Genomic DNA, 24,196 nt, shown 5'->3' on the forward strand with positions numbered 1-24,196 from the left:
CCTTACTCAATTTTTGATGGAACTGAGGAACACTTTGAGAAGATCCACATTAGAGCCAGAGAGACACAATTTAACACTGACTAGCTGCTTTATTTGCAGTCTTTCCATTTGGGTTTCTTGGTCCCCTTGGAGATGAATAATCAGGCGGACCCTGCAAGTGTTCCTTCCAATTCTATATGGGCGTACTGAATGAATTGCTGTGACATGCAGATGTAGATCCAGCTCTTTACATGCTTATAAAGTATTTAAACATGTGGCTACTCAGGTGATCACAAATGGGAATGGTATGTGGAAATGTCCTTCAATTCCTATATAGAATCTGTATGCCTCAGAATGAAAAAAAGTGGTCCGTAAATACATTACATCCTTTTCTTCTAACACAATTGATGGGAACAATGGGGTCCTGTAATGATTCTCATTGCTTCCAAATGGGTGATGCATAAATCCCAGACATTACACAAATTTGTTTCATATACTGTAGACAGAACCTGTTGTTTTGCAGCGTGAATCTTTCTGGATTCACTATGCTGTGCATTATTCCACGGTCTTGTGGTTGGGTCCGGATTCATAGTCTTTTTTTGTTTTTTTTCTTAGCCCAGGTGGGCGTCGGCGTCACACCCCCTTGGGTGTATTTCCGGTGACGTCGGCATGCTTCCTGCGGAAGCTCCCACTCCTGGGCGCCATCTTCAGATTCTTTTTTTCCGCGGTCGGGTATGGATCGTTCCCGTTTGGGCTCCAGACATTTTTGGAGAAAGAAGAAAGAAAATACAGAAAAGACGAGAAGTCATCTGAAGACTCCAGGGGACTTCAGCGACGAACAGTCAGCAAGGAGAAGGCGTTTTTCATCGAGATCCTCGACGACCGTCGACGAACACGCGACCAGGGAGGCCCTGGACGCTCGATGATGGACAACACGCCGTTCAAGTTCTGCCGTAACTGCCACCACAAGTACGCGCAGAAGGACCAGCACCCGGTATGCAACCTTTGCCTACCGGTGAACCACGAAAGCGGAGACTGCAACGCCTGTTCCGCCTTCGCCCCGAAGACCCTTCGTGTGAGAGAGAGGCAGAGGGTAGCACACGCCACCCTGCAGGGGAAGGCCCCGACTCCGTCCCTCTACGAGCTGGGGATGTCCTCCGAGGAAGAAGACAACGCTGCCGCCGAAGACGACAGCTACACGGTCGTAGAGACCGATTACACAAAGACTTCTGACAAGGTAGGAGACTCTTCGGCCCCCAAGAACACGAGAGACTCTGAGTCTAGAAAAATCGAGGGCAAGACCCCGAAAGCGCCGACGCCAAGAAAGGCGGCGTCCGCGACTACTCCCAGGCCCAGCGGATCCTCCGAGAAGGAGTCCCCGGCGCCGAGAGCTGCTGATCAGCAGAAAACGTCTAAAATCGTCCCCGAAAAGGATCGATCGACGCCGAGGGAGAAAGACCCAAAACTGACGACGACGACCAGAGACCCAAAATCCGGTTCGACGTCGACGTCGAAAACTTCGACGTCGAAAACTTCGACACCGAAAGGCACGGCGACGAGCCATCCGCCGAAAAGAACAGCCGACCCATCCGACGCGGAACACGCGGCCGAGATGGAGAAGAAGAGAAGGCGCCTCGAGGCCGAAATGGAGAACATCATGCAGCGGAAGAAAGATTTCGACGCAAAGATGAAAGCCTTCACGATCCCTCACAAGACCAAGCCACCGGTGGTGGAGGCAGTCGAGGAGGAGGATGAGATCGCCGAAGTCGCCGAGGAACAAGACCAGGACGTCGAGGTGATCGACGACCAGGAGGAGTACGAGAAGCCCTACGATAGTTACAACTATGGGGAGGAAGAGGAAAGCAGGACGGACACAGAGTCGGCACCCTCTGACCTACAGGAGGTAGATTACATAGATGTCAACACCGACAGCCCGGAGGAGGTGGTCGACACTTACCCCTCGAGGCCCTCGCCGCCGGACGACATCGGGGCCTACAACTCGGTGATACAATCTGCCGCAGCAGCTTTCAAGCTCAAGCTCGACGAAGAGAAGCAGAAAGCAGACTTCCTTCTAGAAACATTGCTCCCAACACAAACGAGGAGCCAGTTCCTTCCAATGCTCGAAAGCGTCTTGGCTCAGGGGAAGGAAACATTCAGGGAGCCCGCAACATGCAAGGCAGTAACTCCCAGAACTGAGAAGAAGTACAAACATTCCACAAAGGACCCGGCCTACATTCAGGGCACGGTCTCCGCAGACTCCATTATCACGGCCACAGCAAGGAGGAGGGCTAACGTACCCACTACCTCGGGCCCGCCACCGGATAAGGAGAGCAAAAGGATGGATCTGGTGGGCAGAAGGATCGAACGGAATGCCGCGACCCACTGGCGCATGGCTAATTCCAACGCCCTGATAAACAGGCACATGTACCAGATCATGGAAGGGCTGGGGCAGTTGGTGAAGGACCTGCCCCAGGATGCCAGGCAGAAGGCCGAAAAGCTGGTTGAAGAGGGAAAAAACGCGGCAAATTCTTGCCTTAAGACGGCCCTGGATGGGGCAGACACCGCCAGCAGGCTCATGATGATGGGCGTCACGGAAAGGAGGCACGCCTGGCTCAGGATCTCAGGTTTCAAACCGGAGGTGCAACACATTATCCTGAACACATCGTTCAACGGCAACACGCTTTTCGGAACAACAGTTGATGAAACGCTCAGTCAACTGAAAAAAGATAACGAAACAGCAAGATCCATGGGAGCATTGCAGTTCAGAGGGAACAAGAGTCACGGAGGCCCGGCGGGAGAGGCGGAAACCAGCCAGGTACATCACACCAGGCTTTCCAGCAAACGCACCAGGCAGACTCGCAGGCTCAGCATGGTCAGCAGAAGCAGTCCTGGCAGTACCAACAAAGAGGCCAGTCCTTTCGAGAGAGAAATGGACGGGGACAAAATAGAAGAGGGGGACAGCAGCCCACCTCTAAGTGACTTCAAAAAACTGTGTGCCCGCCCACAAAAAAGATCCCAGGGGGCAGCACGTACAGATGGGTCAAGACAAACTGGACACCTACGACCACATGACACCAGTGGGAGGAAGATTAAGATTTTACCTCCGAGAGTGGAGAGAAATCACATCAGACAAATGGATCCTCAACATTATCCAATTCGGATACTGCATAGAGTTGGAGGGGAGGCCAACAAGCAGAAAACCAAAAAGAAAAACACTAGCAAGCAAACAGCTGCAGTGTCTTCAGGAGGAGGCAAAGGAACCCCTGCGGAAGCAGGCCATAGAACGGGTACCCGTCAAGGAAAGAAACACAGGAATATACTCAACGTACTTCCTGGTACCAAAGGTAGACGAGACAATGAGACCCATTCTGGACTTACGGTTCCTGAACAAATTCATAAGAACGCAAAAATTCAAAATGACCTCCCTGCAAGAGGTGCTCCCACAATTGCAGACCGGGGACTTCTTGGTCACAATAGACCTCAAAGACGCCTACCTGCACATCCCAATGAACAGAAAGCACAAACACATGCTCAGGTTCACCATTGGAGAAAGCCACTACCAGTTCATGACACTGGCCTTCGGACTAAAATCAGCACCAAGAGTTTTCACAAAGTGCCTCGCAGCAGTCGCAGCGCACCTACGAAGGCAAGGAATACACGTATACCCTTACCTGGACGACTGGCTGGTGAAAGCAAACTCATACCAGAAATGCAAGCAGCACGCACATACAGTGACGAGCACGCTCACAAGCCTGGGGTTCTCCATCCATTGGAAGAAATCATCAATGGAGCCGGAACAGGTCAAGATCTTCCTGGGAGCACAGATCAACACCTTACAGGGCAAGGTGTTCCCCAGCGAGAAGAGGGCGAGGGCGCTGGTGAAGGAAACTCGCCTCTACCGGAAGGGACAAGCTCGGACAGTGAGGACTGCGAGCAAGATCATGGGCATGATGACATCATGCATCCACCTGGTACCAAATGTACGACTCCACATGAGACCCATTCAAGAATGGCTACAGGAGCAATGGTCACAAGCTACAGGCGGTTGGGAGGATCTAGTGGTTGTAACGCACGCAGTGCAGAAGGAGATGGCATGGTGGACCATGGAGAACATAACAAGGGGAAAGCCGCTAACGCCCCCAACGCCAACAGTGACCATCACCTGAAGGGATGGGGCGCTCACATGGAGGAGCTCAAGGTGAGGGGACTGTGGACGCCAACAGATGCGGCAAAACACATCAATTACCTAGAACTGAAGACAATCTTCCTTGCACTGAAAGCCTTTCAAACAAGACTGTACAAACACAAGGTGTTGATACAAACAGACAACACCACTGCGATGTTCTACATCAACAAGCAGGGGGGCACACAGTCAGCCCCGCTTTCAACGCTGGCGCAGCAGATATGGAGATGGGCCATCCCTCTCAAGATAGACCTGCTAGCCATACACCTACCAGGGAAGGACAACATACAGGCCGATTGGCTCAGCAGGCAGACATCGGCATCCCACGAGTGGGAGCTCAATGCTCAGGAGACAAGGTACCTGTTCGACAGATGGGGAACACCATCGGTGGACCTATTTGCCACACGCCAGAATGCAAAATGCCAAAACTTCGCATCCAGGCAGCCCGAGGAGGGGTCACTGGGGAATGCCCTATGGATAGATTGGTCAAGGACATTTGCTTACGCCTTTCCCCCGATACCACTGATGCACAGAGTGCTGAGCAAGTGCAGAGCGAGCAACATGACACTGATACTGGTCGCACCACAGTGGGCGAGGCAGACATGGTACTCGCAGATCATGGAGATGACACAGTGTCCACCCCACAGATTCAGCAGGAGGAAAGACCTACTCTCCATGCAGAACAGAGAGGTACTACATCCAGAGCCAGAGGGCATGAGCCTAGTAGCGTGGCTCCTGAGGACATCGAGTTTGCACATTTGAGACTACCAGAAAGCACCCTGAGGGTACTTCGGGAGGCACGAAGGCCCAGCACTCGGAAGTGCTACGTTGCGAAATGGAAAAGATTCACAATATGGTGCAGACAGGAAAGACTCCACAATAAGATGAAGAGGGACTCCACAGTGCTAAGGTACCTGACGCACTTGCTGGAGAAGAACCTTAGCTCATCCTCTTTAAGAGTTCACTTGGCAGCGATAGTCGCCTACACAAGGGGAGAATCGTGCAGGAGCTTCTTCACATCACAGGTGGTGAAGAGATTCCTAGAAGGAGCGAAAAGGATCGCACCACCCAAGCGGGTGCCGCCACCTGCATGGAACTTGAACACAGTCCTAACGGAACTCATGAAAGAGCCCTTTGAACCACTTCACAAGGCCTCCCTAAAGATGCTAACTATGAAAACAGCCTTCCTGGTTGCAATAACGTCCTTACGCAGAGTAAGCGAGCTTCAAGCGCTGACGCTACAAGAACCCTACATACAAATACACAATGATAGGGTTGTGATGAGGACTGACCCACACTTCATGCCGAAGGTGGTATCCAAATTTCACATGAACCAGTCTATACAGATACCGAGTTTTTTCCAAAAACCAACAACTAGCGCAGAGAGAGCTCTGCACACCCTGGACGCCAGAAGGGCAGTCATGCACTACATTGAAAGGACAAAGGGACACAGGAAAACAAAACAGTTTTTTGTGTCATTCGCAAACAGCTTCATGGGGAAAGCTGTAACCAAAAAGACCATTGCACGATGGATCGCACAGACAATTCAACTCTGCCACAAGCGTGCAGGACAAGAACTGGCAGAGGGGACACGTGCCCACTCCACCAGGAAGAAGGGCGCTACAATAGCCTTCCTGGCTAACACACCCATAGAGGACATATGCCTGGCGGCAACATGGGCTTCGGTGCACACGTTCACGAAGCACTACTGTGTGGACATACAAATGAACAAGGAAGCTCAAGTTGGACAGAAGGTGCTACAGCACATATTCAACACCCAACGCTCATCTTCCACCCAGCCGCCACAGAGATGAGAAACCGCTACAAAATCTATGCACAGCATAGTGAATCCAGAAAGATTCACGCTGCAAAACGAATAGTTTTCTTACCTGTCGGTGTAGTTTTGCAGCTTGAAGATCTTTCTGGATTCACTAGCGAACTCACCCACCTCCGCCAGAAAGATGAGGCTGGAGAGAGAAGAGGTGGTTAACTAAAGAAAGGACTTTAAAAGTACAAAGCGGTAAAATACCAACTAAATAGAACATTGCCATTACTTTGGAAACGAAAGAAACACGGAAAAAAAGAACCCGAAGATGGCGCCCAGGAGTGGGAGCTTCCGCAGGAAGCATGCCGACGTCACCGGAAATACACCCAAGGGGGTGTGACGCCGACGCCCACCTGGGCTAAGAAAAAAAAAAAAAGACTACGAATCCGGACCCAACCACAAGACCGCGGAATAATGCACAGCATAGTGAATCCAGAAAGATCTTCAAGCTGCAAAACTACACCGACAGGTAAGAAAACTATTCGTTCAGGAGCACTGGTAAGAGTTTACCTCACAACTTGATCTCTCTGCTTCACACCCTAGCATTTGAAGTCCATCAGTTTGAACACCTCAAACTACCTGAAGATTCTATCAAGATTTTAGCGGAGGAGAGGCGTCCTTCCACCAGGATTTCCTACTCCCTAGCAATAGAGGAGAGTTTGATACGCCTCAAATCATCCCAAAACAGTTATGTCAGTACAGTGTACTGGCCCAGTGTTTGTTGCATTTGCTTAAGTTGGGCCTCAAGTATGGTTTTGAACAGAGTGCATCTCTCAGGCATTCTAGAGTTGGGGAATTCAGCTGATCATTCATGATTTTCTGGAGTGTTTGAAAAGAGAATTCTCTCTGGTCCACAGTCAAGGCTCTCATGGGAATTTGCCTTGGTGTTGTCTAAGTCTTATGTTATTGCCTTTTGGGTCAAAGCACAAATGCCAAAATAGTGGACTTGGAAAGTTTCATGATTGGTCACTATTACTTCTTCCTAAAGGATTAATGAATCGATTCACTGTCTGTAGGAGACCTTTACATTTTTTCTTTTCAGAGAAATGTTGGACATAGAATTTTTTCATTCTGTCTACCCTAAGATTTTCTTAGCTATTCACTTTAACCTCAGCCTTTCCTGAAATCTGAAGATTCTGCAGAACATGGTCCCTAAAAGTTTAAGGCGAGAAGGGTGTGGAATTACTACATCGAAAGAACTAAGGCTACTAAATTAAGGTCTACAGCTGTTGGTGTCTTATGCCCAGAAAAATGCTGTGAATCCTGTTTCATAAAACAATTTAAATCTGATGTAGAGTTCATTCTACTCTTGGGCATCCAACTGAACTCACCTGCTCACAAAGCCAGCAAGGGCTCAGTATCTCTCATTGTTATCTGAAAAGTGCCCACTTGGAGGAAAGTTTTCACTTTGTTGCTCATGATCTGGATTTGTATACTATTGCATGAGGTCTGGTGGGTCAGACGTCCCTCTGGAAGTTGTTTGCCTGATCAATACTTCCAACAAAAGCATTCAGGTTAGGCATTGTTGGAAATAGATTCCCAGTGCTGCATCTGTGGAGAATGTTGGAGATGGAAAAGTTAATTATCGTTAAAGGTTGTTGTCCAGCGATTAATCCTTCCCAGATTATTAACCCTTCAACTTGTTATTGGAGGTTTTTCTGCTTGGAAAGAACTGAGGTAAAATGGCTGTGTGAAGGCTGATTTCTCTCCAAAGTAAGTACTGTAGTGTAGTATTTGTATAGCTGCGAGCACCAAATGTGGGCCGCTGAAGAGCATACCCATAAAGGTCATGAGCTACACTGTGTAGGGTGTGTGGTTCAAAAGGTGATTTTGTTTTGGGCCTTTGTGGGAAGGTATTTCATGTTGTGCGTGATGATGACCGAGAAGTGATAATCGTGTTAGGGGACGTGCCAACTACGACAATGTCGCTTATGGGTAAAGTGCTTTACCTGGGTTCTACAACCTTTTGAGTAATAAGGGGTTCTGATGTTCAATGAAAAACATTGTGTGTTGTAATATTGACCACATCAGACAAGATTACATTAGGGGCCACCATATGTTATGTTATGTTATGTTATTCAATTTTTTGAGCGCACAGCTGCCCCAGCAAAGGGGCGTCCCTGTGCTATAACTGAGAAGGTAACACAACTAACAAGAACAAAGAAAGAGTAGCGAAATTTTTAATAGGGCAAGGGGAAAAGATAAGTTTTAACTGCTTTCCTGAAAATAAAAAGATCCTCTAGACATCAAATGTGGGCAGGAAGCGCGTTCCAGAGCTTGGAAGACAACACAGTGAATGATCGGCCGCCTAATCTGCATTTTTGGAAACGTGGGACAAGTGCTAGCTTTTGGCCTGCAGAGCGAAGACTGCGTGAAGGAGTGTACAGAGTCAGGAGGTGTTGGAGGATAGTAGGGGTCTCAGTAATAAGAATTTTAAACGCAAAACAAAGGGTCTTAAACTCTATGCGTCTAATTACAGATAGCCAGTGCAGTTTAGAGATAGTACTGCGAGCTGAGCAGAAGCGAGGGAGGCCCACCAGAACCCTGTCGGCCGCATTCTGTACCCGTTGGAGTCGCAGGACCTCCGCCTGGTTAGCGCCTAAAAACAATGAGCTTGCATAATCAAGCCTCGATAAGACGCTAGCTTGAATCACCATCTGGCGTGTGGGGGCATCAAAAAATTTGAGGATGGGCCTCAAACCACGCAGGATGCCGAAGCACATAGATGCTACCTTCTTAGTGTGACATGCGAAGGTTAGTTTGGAATCTAGCCAGACGCCAAGGTTTTTTAGTTCAGAAACAGGCTTTGGGGGGGGGGGGGCCCAGCTCATTAGGCCAGCAACTCGCACCCCACAGATCAGGATGTTTCCCTACTACCATCACCTCGGTTTTGAGGGCGTTGAGCTGTAAACAATTGGCAGTAAGCCAACTAGCAACAGCCCTCAAACCATCCGCAAAGTTTGATACCAGTGGGTCAGAGTCCCCATTGAGGACCACCGCCAACTGGGTATCATCGGCGTAAGATACCATTGTGAGACCCCAACTCTTCGCAACCACCGCCAAAGGTTGAACATATAGGTTGAAGAGAGTGGGGCTCAACGCCGATCCCTGCAGAACTCCTTGGGTGATGGCATGAGACTTAGATCTGAACGGTGGCACCACTACCTGAAAGGATCGTTCCGAAAGGAACGATTGGAACCAATCCAGCGCCTTGCCAGATATGCCTGCCTCACCAAGCCTTTGGATAAGAATGGTATGGGATACAGTGTCAAAGGCGGCACTAAGGTCTAATAAGACCAGTGCCGCCGTTTGACCTGCATCTAGTACGGAGCGAAGATGTTCAACCATATATAGGAGTGCGGTCTCCGTACTGTGCCCAGATCTAAAACCATTCTGTGTAGGATCCAATAGGTGTGCAGAGGTCAGATGTTTTGTTAGGCTGTTATTCACAGGAGCCTCTGTGATCTTTGTCACCCATGGAAGGAGGGAGATAGGTCTATAGCTCTCCGGCTTCAGCGGATCCAAACCAGGCTTCTTTATAATGGGCATGACACAGGCAGCCTTCCAACTAGGGGGGACTAACCCGGTGGTAAGGAATTGATCCACCAGATGTCGAATAGGAGGAAGGCAAACGGACGCAGAGTCCAAAAACTGGGCTGGTCTCAGAGGGTCATCTGGTGAGCCAGACTTAACCTTGGCCGCTAGGAGACTGAACTCCTGTTCTGATGGTAAGAGAAACGAGGCCAGGCACTGTGAGGTACGCAATGTAAAAGACGTACTGTCAGGATCGACTTTGGGAAAAAAGCGATAGATGGCATTTACTTTTTCCACAAAGAAGCTGGCTAACGACTCACAGTGAGCAAGGGAGCAAATCTCCGTAATTGGGAGTCTGTTCACTGTGAGCTCCTTCAAAACTTTAAAAACCAGTTTGGACGGATTGGAACTTGCCTGGAACTCCATAGCATAATAGTCGGCTCGAGCCCGGCAGACAGCTCTATGATACATCTTTACCTCAGCAAGATAGCGAGCCTTTAGATCTCTGTTGTAATTCTTCCTCCATGCTCTTTCAGCTCGGCGGCAGATGGCTTTAATCCTCCTAAGTGCCTCCGAATACCAGGGAGTGGGCTGAGAAGATCGATTTCTACTCCAGCTGGCCGGGATTAGTACATCAAGTGCTTGAACGATCCAATCGCACAAAGCGTTGTACCCCGTTGCGACGTCATCCGTCAGAACCAGAGGTGTAATGGCCAAAAGGCGATGGAAATCCTCCAATTTGAGCTTTTTCCAGGGTCGCCTGAAAGATGTTTTATCGGGCTTCCCAGGAGAACGTGTTACCATTGTAACAAAAAGCTCAATGAGGTGGTGGTCACTCCAACCCATAGGTCTGGGGGGGGAGACCTCGGCCAGTTGGAGATTTGTGAAGACCGGGTCAAGAATGTGACCACCCTCATGGGTCGGCTGACGGACCAATTGGGGTAATTGTACTGCTTCCAGATCGTCCAGCAAACCTCTGACCATTGGTAACTCCATGGCATCGAAGTGGATGTTAAGATCGCCGATGATGGTGATATTGGAAGAGAACAAAGACAGAGAGCTGACCAGCTCAGGAAGAGCTTTCCTAAAAGCACAGTCACTTCCCGGGGGGCGGTATATCAAGAGGGCTGACAGTGTTTGGGTCTGACCAATGCTGATGGAAAAGTGAGCGCACTCGGCACCAGCCAAGTCCATAGGCTTCCAGATACAGGTATAGCAAGTTTTAAAGGCCACAGCTATACCTCCCCCTCTCCCCTTACGATTCAATGTATAAATTGCGTAGCCCGGGGGGAGGGCCAGATTGATAATGGCCATATCCTCATCTCCTAGCCAGGTCTCCGTCATAAAGAAGACATCCGGGCCTTCTAACGAGATAAGCTCAAAAATATCTCGATGATGTTTTGAGAGGGATCTGACATTGTGATGCCAGATTTTAATGGCATTAGGAGGAGGAAATTCCTTCTTCCGATGTAATAATGCCTGGCTAGGGGCCATCACTGGTGCCGATAGTTCCCACCAACCACATGGGCAGGTATGGGGACCACTCAGAGGATGTTGAGCCGAGTGCGAGCAAAATGGTAGATTACGTCCGATCTGACAGAGGTCATGACTAGAGTACCGATAAGTCATACTAGAGACGCACAGTATCCAGCCGCGGCCCGCGCGTCCTTAGCGTGGACGGGCGCAGACGGGCAGACTCTGGCTTGACTCCGGCGCGAGTCAGGCGCTACCGCTGCGCGTCACCACTGCGCGACTGGTGTGAGCTTTAAATAGGAGCTCACCTGGACTCCTGCGAAGCGCTGGAACGCTCAGGCAAGTGGCGCGATAGTAAATAATCACCCCCAAGATGGCGACCAGGCGCCACAAGCAGGCAACAAGAAGGTAAGAAGCTCCGCTAAAACGCGGTGGGGGTCACAATTACAATGCAAGTATAGGGCCAGAGCAAGATGAACATTAAAACCAGGGGAAAATAATAAATTTAGCAAAAACGAAAAAACAATAATGTTTTAAAATGATAATAAGCGCGGCGCGCTACAATTCCGGCAGCAAGAATGCACGTAATGGCACCTTTCCCAAGACAGCGCAGCTAAAGTGCTCGCCTTAAATAGGAGCTCACCTGGACTCCTGCGAAGCGCTCAGGCAAGTGGCGCGATAGTAAATAATCACCCCCAAGATGGCGACCAGGCGCCACAAGCAGGCAACAAGAAGGTAAGAAGCTCCGCTAAAACGCGGTGGGGGTCACAATTACAATGCAAGTATAGGGCCAGAGCAAGATGAACATTAAAACCAGGGGAAAATAATAAATTTAGCAAAAACGATAATGTTTTAAAATGATAATAAGCGCGGCGCGCTACAATTCCGGCAGCAAGAATGCACGTAATGGCACCTTTCCCAAGATTACCAACTGTGACTACCTCAGTGCACCTGCCAGGGTTGCAAGTAGTAATGCAAAAAAGGCTGTCAATTTAGAATGCCTCTATGTAGGTAATATATGCCAACCACAGCCGCAGTGCTCCTGTCACGAATGTCATATTAGTAATATGTCACTCCACATGATTTGTCACTCAAAAATCAACTTCCAATTTATGTAGGAAATTCAGACATTTTTCTCCAAACTTCAGCGTAGAAATCCTGTAAATCCACACATTTGTTTCTTGATTAGTCACTGTTGGTATACATATATTCATTCAACCAAGCAAAAGGCTCCAATTTAGTTGGCTGGGATACATACAGGAGAGCTACTTGCCAGTAGCAGGAGAGCTACCAGTAGCTCACCAGCTACTCGTTGGGAGATGCCTGTGCTATACAAATGCTACAATACACTACAATACATTCTTTTTAGAAAAGCTTTTTTTTCTTCTACTAGTACAGGCAATGCTTAACTAGATGTGAAAGTGGGATAGCAACGAACAGCGGATACGCTATTTTGGTACTACTTTCTTTCGCCTACCTGCTAGCACACTATATGAGGGCTGGTTTCCTAAATGTAGGACCGAAAAGTAGCCGTTGTCCCTGTATTTTGTAAATTGGTAGATCTAACTGATGGGTGCTCAGGCAGATTGTTGGCACCTGGTGGTCGATGACTTGAAAGGAGCCCTTGCGGACTCAGGACATGACATGAGCACATCATGTATAAGGCATGCTAGTGCTGGTGAACTCCATCATTGATGTAAATACTGAGTAGCAGCCGCTCTTTATTTTCTTTCAGTTGTTCACTCAACAGTTTTCATTGTCCTTGTGAAAATCACCTGGCTTTTAGCCCTGTGATTCATACAGATAGCAAATGTCTGTCCAAGACCCGCATACTAACTGTATGTGATGTGGAGGACAGTCACATCATGCAGTGTATTCACTCTTATGCACCACAGTGCCATGAGGGGGTGAGAGGAGGAGCTCCTTGTGAAATCTTTGCCCTTTTAGGAATGGTCTTTCACAAACATTGGTAGCATTTTGCCTGCATGTACCTGTTGGACATATCCCAGAGTGTTACACAGGCTACCTCTCACATATTCTGCTTACACTGCTCTGTCAATGCTTCTTCCCAGCATCATGCAAATTTTGACTAGGACGTTCTAAAAATGTGCCTAGATCTAAACTGTCCTAGGCTGACTTCAGGCTGACCGAGGGAAAGAACCAGATATAGGAAACGGATAAAGGTACATTAATGGTGATTTCACCACTCTTTGTTGAATCTTTACTGGCATTAGTGCCTTCTGCTTTCCCCTCAACCATAAGCCTAAATGAAAGTGTTTATTTTTAAATATAGGAAGCTGTTGAATGCATGCATGCATGTGTGCTGGGAGAGGCCAGGCTATATAGTCCTTAGGCATGTTTGCAGGGTACCACCATGCAAAAGATAAAATTAACAGCTATGCAAGCAGTTTTTGGCCCAGCCTATAGATTACAGAGCAGTCAACAGATAATAACAGGAAAGGACCTTTACATGAAGAATAGCGCAGTGAGCAAGAAGGTAATGATATCCTTGTGAACCTAAACAACTTGACTGCTAGGGCTTCCCTCCCTTGTGCTAAGCCGTTTTTAGGGCTCGGACTCCTCCCCACTGTAAGTGGGGGAGGAGTTTCGAGATCCTAATGTTATAAGAAAAAAAAGAAGTATCCTTAGGGCCTTGGCGAGAGGAATTCCACACATTCCTTAGCGTTTTCTGTCATCTGGCCAGTGATTCGTCTTCCTTGTGTTTTCGTTTTAATAGGCTTGAAGTGATAGGGTAAATGTAGTTTTGTTCCGCCATTTTGGGCATATTTCGTTCGTGCTCGCGCAAAGAAGTACATTAATTATAATTAGGAGCTGTCAGGGTGCCTCCGTAAGTGAATCCAGATGTCCGGGCGCGTTCACCATTCAGCAGCGCTCAGCGCGCAGCTCCCTTTGTTTGATTTCGTAGTCGTTTTAGTTAAGCAGCTTGAAAAAATTTCACAGTGCACTTTCGTTTAAGTACGACTTCAGGCAACAGTGTGCCTTTGTTAATTGTATTCACAGTATTATTTTATTTGTTTCTTCTCCAAATAATGCGTGCCATGATAGTGCTTTCCCCGGTGAAATGTAAAATTAATATTACGTATGGATCGGTTTCACTTCGCAACACACAGCAACCCTTTAGCTACCCTCATGCATTCTGCAAATGCATACATATTGTACCAAATAATGTGTTGCAAGATAACACTCACTGAAAACAATTTGAGCATGATAAACCAACCATCTCTTCTAAAAGCCTGGTATGACTAGACAGCTACCTTTCACCAGCCAGAATTGCCTATATGCGTGCTGTTTCCAAGCCAGGTTTATACTGACATTGCGGCCAAACAAATGACAGCAGAACACATTATGATCTGCAGGAAACAAGTCTAGCCCACGATAATCAGCGCATTCGTAAACAAACAATATATGAAACACAAAGTATAATCCTGGTATAGGTGACTCGGGAAGTCAAAATAGAAGAGCTCAACACAGATGCGAACTGTTAAGACCCATCCTCACAAGCACCTTGTGCAAAACGAGGCTAACACGATATTTAATTATGCATGTAACTTGCGTTTCCGAGAGGGGAGTGCGCGCGCAAGCCTCCACTGATCTACTGCTTCCGATGGTGTCTGCCATCTGTGCTGTGTAAATCAAGGCTCAGACAACAGGCAACGCGGGAGGGGGCACCTCTGTAAACATTACGTGCTGGATGAGGCAGCCACATCCAATGTGGAGGAGGAGCCCCACCTCTGTAAACAGAACGTAAATGAGGCTACCGCAAACCAACGGAGAGAAATGAAGGACCCTTCTTAACCCCCAATATTTTAAACACTGTGTTTAAAGGGTGCATATGCAAAACCTACCAGGAGGGATAATCCTGAGCCGGTAATCTCAAGGCTCCCAAGCGAACATACTGTGCACGGCACCCGTCTGTCGTTTACGTTAACGAGCAGCGCTACGGTGCTGTTGGGGGCAGAGTGCTGTTGAGTGCAGAGTGCTGTTGAGTGCAGAGTGCTGTGTGCTGTTGAGTGCAGAGTGCTGTGTGCTGTTGAGTGCAGAGTGGTGTGTGCTGTTGGGTGCAGAGTGCAGTGCTGTGTGCTGTGAGTGCTGTGTGCTGTTGAGTGCTGTGTGCTGTTGAGTGCTGTGTGCTGTTGAGTGCTGTGTGCTGTTGAGTGCTGTGTGCTGTTGAGTGCTGGTTGCTGTTGAGTGCTGGTTGCTGTTGAGGGCAGAGTGCTATCGAGGGCAGAGTGCTATTGAGGGCAGAGTGCTATTGAGGGCAGAGTGCTATTGAGGGCAGAGTGCTGTTGAGGGCAGAGTGCTGTTGAGGGCAGAGTGCTCTTGAGGGCAGAGTGCTGTGTGCTGTTGAGTGCTGTGTGCTGTTGAGTGCTGTGTGCTGTTGAGTGCTGTGTGCAGTTGAGTGTTGTGTGCTGTTGATGGCAGAGTGCTGTTGTGGGCAGAGTGCTGTTGTGGGCAGAGTGCTGTTGAGTGCAGAGTGCTGTTGAGTGCAGAGTGCTGTTGAGTGCAGAGTGCTGTTGAGGGCAGAGTGCTATTGAGGGCAGAGTGCTGTGTGCTGTTGAGTGCTGTGTGCTGTTGAGTGCTGTGTGCAGTTGAGTGCTGTGTGCTGTTGTGGGCAGAGTGCTGTTGAGGGCAGAGTGCTGTTGAGGGCAGAGTGCTGTTGAGGGCAGAGTGCTGTTGAGGGCAGAGTGCTGTTGAGGGCAGAGTGCTGTTGAGGGCAGAGTGCTGTTGAGGGCAGAGTGCTGTGTGCTGTTGAGTGCTGTGTGCTGTTGAGTGCTGTGTGCTGTTGAGTGCTGTGTGCAGTTGAGTGCTGTGTGCTGTTGAGGGCAGAGTGCTGTTGAGGGCAGAGTGCTGTTGAGGGCAGAGTGCTGTTGAGGGCAGAGTGCTGTTGAGGGCAGAGTGCTGTTGAGGGCAGAGTGCTGTTGAGGGCAGAGTGCTGTTGAGGGCAGAGTGCTGTGTGCTGTTGAGTGCTGTGTGCTGTGTGCTGTGTGCTGTTGAGTGCTGTGTGCTGTGTGCTGTTGAGTGCTGTGTGCTGTTGAGGGCAGAGTGCTGTGTGCTGATGAGTGCTGTCTGCTGTTGAGGGCAGAGTGCTGTTGGGGGCGGAGTGCTGTTGGGGGCAGAGTGCTGTTGGGGGCAGAGTGCTGTTGGGGGCAGAGTGCTGTTGGGGGCAGAGTGCTGTTGGGGGCGGAGTGCTGTTGGGGGCGGAGTGCTGTTGGGGGCAGAGTGCTGTTGGGGGCAGAGTGCTGTTGGGGGCAGAGTGCTGTTGGGGGCAGAGTGCTGTTGAGGGCAGAGTGCTGTTGAGGGCAGAGTGCTGTTGAGGGCAGAGTGCTGTTGAGGGCAGAGTGCTGTTGAGTGCAGAGTGCTGTTGAGTGCAGAGTGCTGTTGAGTGCAGAGTGCTGTTGAGTGCAGAGGGCTGTTGAGTGCTGTTGAGGGCATAGGGCAGTTGAGTGCTGTTGAGTGCTGAGTGCATTTGAGTGCAGAGTGATGTGTGCTGTTGATAGTGTGTGCTGTGTGCTGGTGAGTGCTGTGTGATGTTGAGGGCAGACTGCTGTTGGGGGCAGAGTGATGTTGGGGGCGGAGTGCTGTTGGGGGCGGAGTGCTGTTGGGGGCAGAGTGCTGTTGGGGGCAGAGTGCTGTTGGGGGCAGAGTGCTGTTGAGGGCAGAGTGCTGTTGAGGGCAGAGTGCTGTTGAGGGCAGAGTGCTGTTGAGGGCAGAGTGCTGTTGAGGGCAGAGTGCTGTTGAGTGCAGAGTGCTGTTGAGTGCAGAGTGCTGTTGAGTGCAGAGGGCTGTTGAGTGCTGTTGAGGGCATAGGGCAGTTGAGTGCTGTTGAGTGCTGAGTGCATTTGAGTGCAGAGTGATGTGTGCTGTTGATAGTGTGTGCTGTGTGCTGGTGAGTGCTGTGTGATGTTGGGGGCAGACTGCTGTTGGGGGCAGACTGCTGTTGGGGGCAGAGTGATGTTGGGGGCGGAGTGCTGTTGGGGGCGGAGTGCTGTTGGGGGCGGAGTGCTGTTGGGGGCGGAGTGCTGTTGGGGGCAGAGTGCTGTTGGGGGCAGAGTGCTGTTGGGGGCAGAGTGCAGTTGGGGGCAGAGTGCTGTTGAGTGCTGTTGAATGCAGAGTGCTGTTGAATGCAGAGTGCTGTTGAGTGCAGTGTGCTGTTGAGTGCTGTTGAGTGCAGAGTGCTGTTGAGTGCAGAGTGCTGTTGAGTGCAGAGTGCTGTTGAGTGCAGAATGCTGTTGAGTGCAGAGTGCTGCTGAGTGCAGAGTGCAGAATGCTGCTGAGTGCAGAGTGCAGAATGCTGCTGAGTGCAGAGTGCAGAATCCTGTTGAGTGCAGAGTGCAGAATGCTGTTGAGGGCAGAGTGCTGTTAAGTGCTGTTGAGGGCAGAGTGCTGTTAAGTGCTGTTGAGGGCAGAGTGCTGTTGAGGGCAGAGTGCTGTTGAGGGCAGAGTGCTGTTGGGGGCAGAGTGCTGTTGGGGGCAGAGTGCTGTTGGGGGCAGAGTGCTGTTGGGGGCAGAGTGCTGTTGGGGGCAGAGTGCTGTTGGGGGCAGAGTGTTGTTGGGGGCAGAGTGCAGTTGGGGGCAGAGTGCTGTTGAGTGCTGTTGAATGCAGAGTGCTGTTGAATGCAGAGTGCTGTTGAATGCAGAGTGCTGTTGAGTGCAGTGTGCTGTTGAGTGCTGTTGAGTGCAGAGTGCTGTTGAGTGCAGAGTGCTGTTGAGTGCAGAATGCTGTTGAGTGCAGAGTGCTGCTGAGTGCAGAGTGCAGAATGCTGCTGAGTGCAGAGTGCAGAATCCTGTTGAGTGCAGAGTGCAGAATGCTGTTGAGGGCAGAGTGCTGTTAAGTGCTGTTGAGGGCAGAGTGCTGTTAAGTGCTGTTGAGGGCAGAGTGCTGTTGAGGGCAGAGTGCTGTTGAGGGCAGAGTGCTGTTGAGGGCAGAGTGCTGTTGAGGGCAGAGTGCTGTTGAGGGCAGAGTGCTGTTGCGGACAGAGTGCTGTTGCGGACAGAGTGCTGTTGAGGGCAGAGTGCTGTTGCGGACAGAGTGCTGTTGCGGACAGAGTGCTGTTGCGGACAGAGTGCTGTTGCGGACAGAGTGCTGTTGAGGGCAGAGTGCTGTTGAGTGCAGTGCTGTGTGTTGTTGAGTGCTGTGTGCTGTTGAGGGCAGAGTGATGTGTGCTGTTGAGGGCAGAGTGCTGTGTGCTGTTGAGGGCAGAGTGCTGTGTGCTGTTGAGGGCAAAGTGCTGTGTGCTGTTGAGGGCAAAGTGCTGTGTGCTGTTGAGGGCCGAGTGCTGTGTGCTGTTGAGGGCAGAGTGCTGTGTGCTGTTGAGGGCCGAGTGCTGTGTGCTGTTGAGGGCAGAGTGCTGTGTGCTGTTGAGGGCAGAGTGCTGTGTGCTGTTGAGGGCAGAGTGCTGTGTGCTGTTGAGGGCAGAGTGCTGTGTACTGTTGAGGGCAGAGTGCTGTTGAGTGCTGTTGATTGCAGAGTGCTGTTGAGGGCAGAGTGCTGTTGAGGGCAGAGTGTTGTTGAGTGCTGTGTGCTGCTGAGTGTGTGACTATGTGACAGTGTGTGACTATGCAGGGTGACATTGGGAGTGTGCGGGTGAGCAGTGTGTGAATGTTACGGGGCAGTGTGTGAGTGTGCAGAAAACACCACACACACATACACCACACACACATAACGCACACACAAACCACACACCTCAGTCTCTCAACACCACACACTTGTCACCACTCAACACAACACACTCACCACCACACTCACTCCCCAGGCTCACCCCCACAGACTCACCAGCACACACTCACCAGCACACAGAAAACAACACACACAACAACACACCCCCAGCCGTCAATGAATGCTTTCACCATGCACAAACACCAACAGCCATCATCCATCTGTGCACGCTTTTACCAAGCACACACCCACCAGCCGTCAGTGCACCCTTCCACCAGGCACACACACCTCCAGCCGGCAGTGCACTTTTCCACCAAGCAATCGCAGTATGGTACACTTTACTTTTAAACATATTCATATAAAGCACAGCATGCCACCATTGGTAAAATTACAATTCAACCAACATACTTCCACTACACACCACATGCACACACTCCATAACACATGGCAAAAAGACATTGGCATTTACAATGCCATTAGCTCAAACTCAAATAAATCCGAGCCCGATTGCATTTCTAATGCTTGTTGTTATATTTGGGGTAGCTTGCACTTAAATCTTGATAACCTTTTTTCTGTAAAATAAGAAATATGGCCACACCAAATGTGCATCCTTTTTTTCCAACATCTTAGTGATTCTAAAGGTACCCAGGGATTTTAGATCCCTTGGAGGAAACTGAATAAATAGCCAACATATAGCTAACGTTTGGTTTTTGTGGGGAAAATTAGAAAATGGTATGTGCAAGAAAGCACGTATATTTCTAAAATATCAGCACAAAAAGGTTTTCTGCACTAGGATCACCATGCATGCAGCTTTTATGAACTGGCCTAGTTTCATCCAAAAACATTTTTTTAACCACATATTTAGCATTTTCCTAAGAGTTCGTATATTTTCTAAAGTTTGTGTCGTATCAACCTATTTGCAGTTTGTGGTACAAACCGGTGTGAAACCCATGGGTGATCCCGGAAAGTTATATACATTTCTTAATAGTTGACAAAATTCAGAATTTAACAAGGAGTCATTGTGTAGATTGCTCAAGCTTTCCCAAGGTGAAAAGTGGTTGAAATTAAAAAAAAATATATAAATTATTTTGTCACAATGTCTTTCTTCCACATCGGCCTGTATTCGGAAGTCATAAAAGCAGAGCAATCCAATTGGCAATATAAAATATTCTACTATTCTGTGTTCCCACACATCTCCCGATACAAGCGGTAGGACCTGCGACACAAAATGCTCCCACCGTCCCCCGATACAAACGGTACCCCACTTCTGTGGCTGGACCTAGGACCTGTGACAAAACAAAATGCTCCTAAACACGACGTGGAGACATCCCATTCCTCTGGGTAAAATCACCACCTTGCAATGAGGGTAGCTGCGGAATTTGGACCCTAGCTCTGTGTCCACCCAGGGATGCCTTACAAACCAAGACATTCCAGAAAGCTGGACCCTTGTGGGTACTTCGGGAATCTACAGGGATCTACAAATTCCTATCACCCAGTGTTCCACCACTTGTCCATTGTCGAACAAAAATGCTACTCCCTTGTGTGGCAGGGCCTGGAGCCCTCAACAGGAACAGCTCAAACCAAAGACAAAGGACAATGACAGTCCTTCCTTGGTGCGCAGGCTTTCTCACCCTCAAGGGGAGCAGAAAGACTAATTCCTCCTTTTGTGTTTGGGGCAAGGCCCTATGAATAGTGGGCCGCCCCACCTGTTTAATTTTTTTATTTAAGATTTTCGCTGGTGTCTAGTGGACTTTCTGCACTCCCTCCTCCTAAATTGAGCATACCCCCTAATAGCAGAAAGACTGTAATGCCCCCTTTGGGGTCAGGCATGTCCCTTTACATTGTGTGCCGTCCCTTTACATTGTAGTCTGTCCCCGCCCCTTAAAATACTTTCCCTGGTGAACTTTCTGCAGAGTGAACATCTGCCTACCAAGGGGTTCAGAAAAACGAATCTTGTCTTTTTTATGATTGTCCCTGGTGTCTAGTGGTCTTTTTGCCTCCTCAACCTTTTGTGGTGATGGCATGGGCTTTGCATTGTGGGCCATCCCCACCTTTTAATTGTTAGTTTTTTTAGTTAATACTTTCGCTGGCGTTTGTTGGGCTCTCTGCTTACTCGTCAACTCTATGGAGGAGGAGGAGGGTTGCTTAGGGGAGACTCAAAGTATTGGAGGCATTGTGGGGAGCACATGCCTGTGGCCAAAGGGTCGCACCCTGTACAAAAAACATGTATCTAGTTAGTGGAACCGGCAAACAATCACATGCCACTGTGTCCGCTTGCCACTTTGCTCGATAAGCGAGGTGTTGCTGGAAATATGAGTTTCCTAGGTTTTCAGCTATACCTTCCTGTAGGCAGATCGGGGAATCTTTTCAGCCCCCTCTTTTCACCCAGAGAAACCAGGAAGCAGTTTCCTGGCTGCCAGTCCTGCAGGTGACATAATCACATCAGTGACGGTAATGCATCCTTTGCAGGATCGTCACACCTTCCTGGGCTAGAGCTGAAGGTGTGATGATGGGCTAGTTGTAAACACAGAACTCGGTCCAGACTGCAAACAGGGCATTCTACAAATTAGCGGCAGAAAATGTCACTTTTTGGTGTAAATGACCTATACCTCCTTGCCCCATTTCTATGTTTCAGCCTTTGTGGTAGCAATTTGAATTGCTAAGAGGTATTTATTTACTTAAGTGGGTATGTTATAACTATGAACACCCAGAATCTATTTTTTTTATTGCAGTTTAATAAACATCCAGATGGTGGCACACCATTGTCTGACAGAGATACTCCCTTGGGAAAGAAGCATGTCCGCTCACGGTCCCTTGGTGGTCTCATAAAGGTACATTTTTGGGAGGTTCACACTAAAGTACTAACCAATTCAGACGAGGATAACTAATAATTACACCTATTTTTGATTTACAATGCATTGGTCTTGTTTCGGCAAAATGAGCATCACATTCTAATCCGCATGTTGAAATTACTAAAATGTCATCTTTCTGTTTTAAACGTTTGTAGTTTATACAGGGGTTCAATGGGATGAAATTGGCATATGGTTACTATTATCAGTATGTAATTTATTTTATCCATAGGCCATAGAAAGTTTCACAATAAAACAAAATTGATATATTTCCACATCCAGCTATACATCATTTATCAATGTTTGGAAGACACAAATACACAATTGGTAGTTAAGGTGGACTTAAAGTGGATGAACCTGATTCACTATTAGAGCTTTTGCTCGAGTTGCCATATTCCATGTTGCAATGGTGCGATTTTACTATAACACACTGTAGGATGAAATATACCAGGGCAACTAATGGAGACATTTTTGACAAGGAAGACTGCATATTCTGACCGCAATATAAACACTGATGCAGAGTTTGTGGCTAAAGATATTTGGTGGATACAACATCCTAGTGCCAATAAGTACACATATGAAAGCAAGAAGTAGAATACTTACGCCAGGATAGATTATGTACTGATAAGCCAGATTTTAATTTGTCTGGAGACATCCATTCTTCCACTGTTATCTCATATCATGGTATGGTTTATCTGAAAGAGAATTTGAACACGTCTGAAACTAATATAGCACGGCTAAGTTTGTGGCTAGAATATTTAAAGATAAATAAGGGCTCTGCCTAAATTAGAATAGTGTGGGATGCATTTAAAGTTTTCCTTAGATGAGCTTTCATTTCTTATCCTGGGGAAAAAGAATAAAATATAGTCAAGAGAACAGAATGTAGATCTACACTTACACCACATATGAATGTAATTAGATGATTTAAATACATTGCTTGAGATGGCTAACCTAATTTTTCCGGAAAGAAAGACTGTACATTTAAATATGGTCTACCAGCGGACATGTGAGGAGCATAATCAATGTGGGCAGTTATTGGGATGTTTACATTTAAGATAGGAATTCTCAAAATACCTTCAAAAATTATTTTAGAAGACGAAATAGGATGCATTTTGAGGACGGAGGGGAAGCTTGAAGGGCATTCTTAAGTTTGAATAATAAATTATTTTCAGATAAATTGCACCTCAAACTAGATATGTAAAAAAAAACTTCCTACAGGCAGCTAATCTCAAATTGTCATGATTATAAAACCTCTCTATCGAATCACATTAAAGCAAAAGTCGTCAACACAGCACTATCTGTATTACCCTGCCTAAAGCCCCAGGTCAAGACAGGGTACCTTGTGAAGTGTCTAAGCCTTAATTTCAGAATGAAAACTAATAATTCTTCTTAGTGTTCTTTTTCACACAAAATTAATTTCAGAGAATATTTTGGCATGGGACATTGGAGCCCTTTTTTATAACACAATAAAAATTCTGAGCTATGTGTATATATATATATATCAAGCTGGCCAATCACACTTTTAAATTCAAGTTATAAAATATTTATGAAAATTGGTCTAAATGATTTTTTATCTTATTCATCATGATCCAATTGATTTTATCCCCTGATGATTCTTATCGGAAAATCCACATTACCTGATTGAGGCTATTGATTACTCTTCTATAACAGATACAGCAATACCACTTTTATTGCTTGATGGCGGATAAGCGCTCAACCTGGTGAACCAGGCATTCTAGAGGCTATGGTAGCTGGAAAGCAGTTTCCTGCTAAGTTAACCAGGATGATGAAGGCGCTTTCCTACATGATCACACGTAAACAATTAAACTTGATGATACACTAACAACTTACAGCAGAAGAAAAAGCACAATACCACAACAGAACCTACATCTTTTGGTACCAACCTACCATTCAAACAGCGTAACCAAGAAAAGGTACTCCAGCTCACAGAAAACCCCGACTAACCTCAGAAGGCACACATCATCACCCGCGCACATAAATATGTATTTCAAGGCAATACCCTTTCAGGCATATAGTGCATCATAAATTATCTGAAAAAGGGAGTAGGTAATTTTGTGTAGCTCCCAAGTTTTAAGTGGAGAACTGCTTTTTCATATAACGCACTCTACAACTCCACCGACACTCTAAAAAATGCTCACCTCAAATATCTATTTTTCTAGAAGAGGTTTTAAGAATTGGATGAGCATAGTGCCAGCCACACCCTGTTAGAAAAGTGACAAAGTGCTTTGCCGTTTTTGCAACAAAGGTTTAAAGCATAGGATTAGCTAGTGCTGACCACGCCTAGCTGGAACATGACAAAAGCGTTTTACCTCTCCAGGCACAGTATTATATCTTTGGATTGGTAAAATACCATCCAAGCCAATATTAAATGAATAAAAGCAGCCCCTGCTAAATGATGAGACAACTTCATTGTTGCCCAGGCTCCAGAGTATTTTCACTTTAAACTATTTCAAAAATTCACTTGGGCCAGCCCCCCAGCTGTAAATAATTTCCGAGCTCTCGCCAGGGCTGATATGCTTTTTGACTGGCGTGATTAATGTGATGAGGTTTCCATACGTCACTATTTGCAAAAAACAGCTTTTCTAGTTTCAGCAAGCTATAGCCATTTATAAAACGCAAACCTGGGAAAAAAGCAACACAACGCTACACAAGCA

The 24,196-nt window shown here is 47.8% G+C and overlaps 1 protein-coding gene across 4 annotated transcripts in view; it reads left to right on the forward strand.

Moving 5' to 3' along the window:
* The window catches only part of ARHGAP19 (Rho GTPase activating protein 19), a 368,551-nt gene that overhangs the window by 298,477 nt on the left and 45,878 nt on the right, over positions 1-24,196 (forward strand). For 2 of the 4 annotated variants that reach the window (XM_078643585.1, XM_078643586.1), the window contains exon 9: positions 21,405-21,503. The exons of the other annotated variants lie outside the window; for them this stretch is intronic. In XM_078643585.1, coding sequence (XP_078499711.1) covers positions 21,405-21,503 — 99 coding nt within the window. The remainder of the gene's footprint in view (positions 1-21,404; positions 21,504-24,196) is intronic. 4 annotated transcript variants of the gene reach the window in all.

The sequence above is a fragment of the Lissotriton helveticus genome, chromosome 5_1, assembly GCF_964261635.1.
Source record: "Lissotriton helveticus chromosome 5_1, aLisHel1.1, whole genome shotgun sequence".
Lineage (NCBI taxonomy): Eukaryota > Metazoa > Chordata > Amphibia > Caudata > Salamandridae > Lissotriton > Lissotriton helveticus.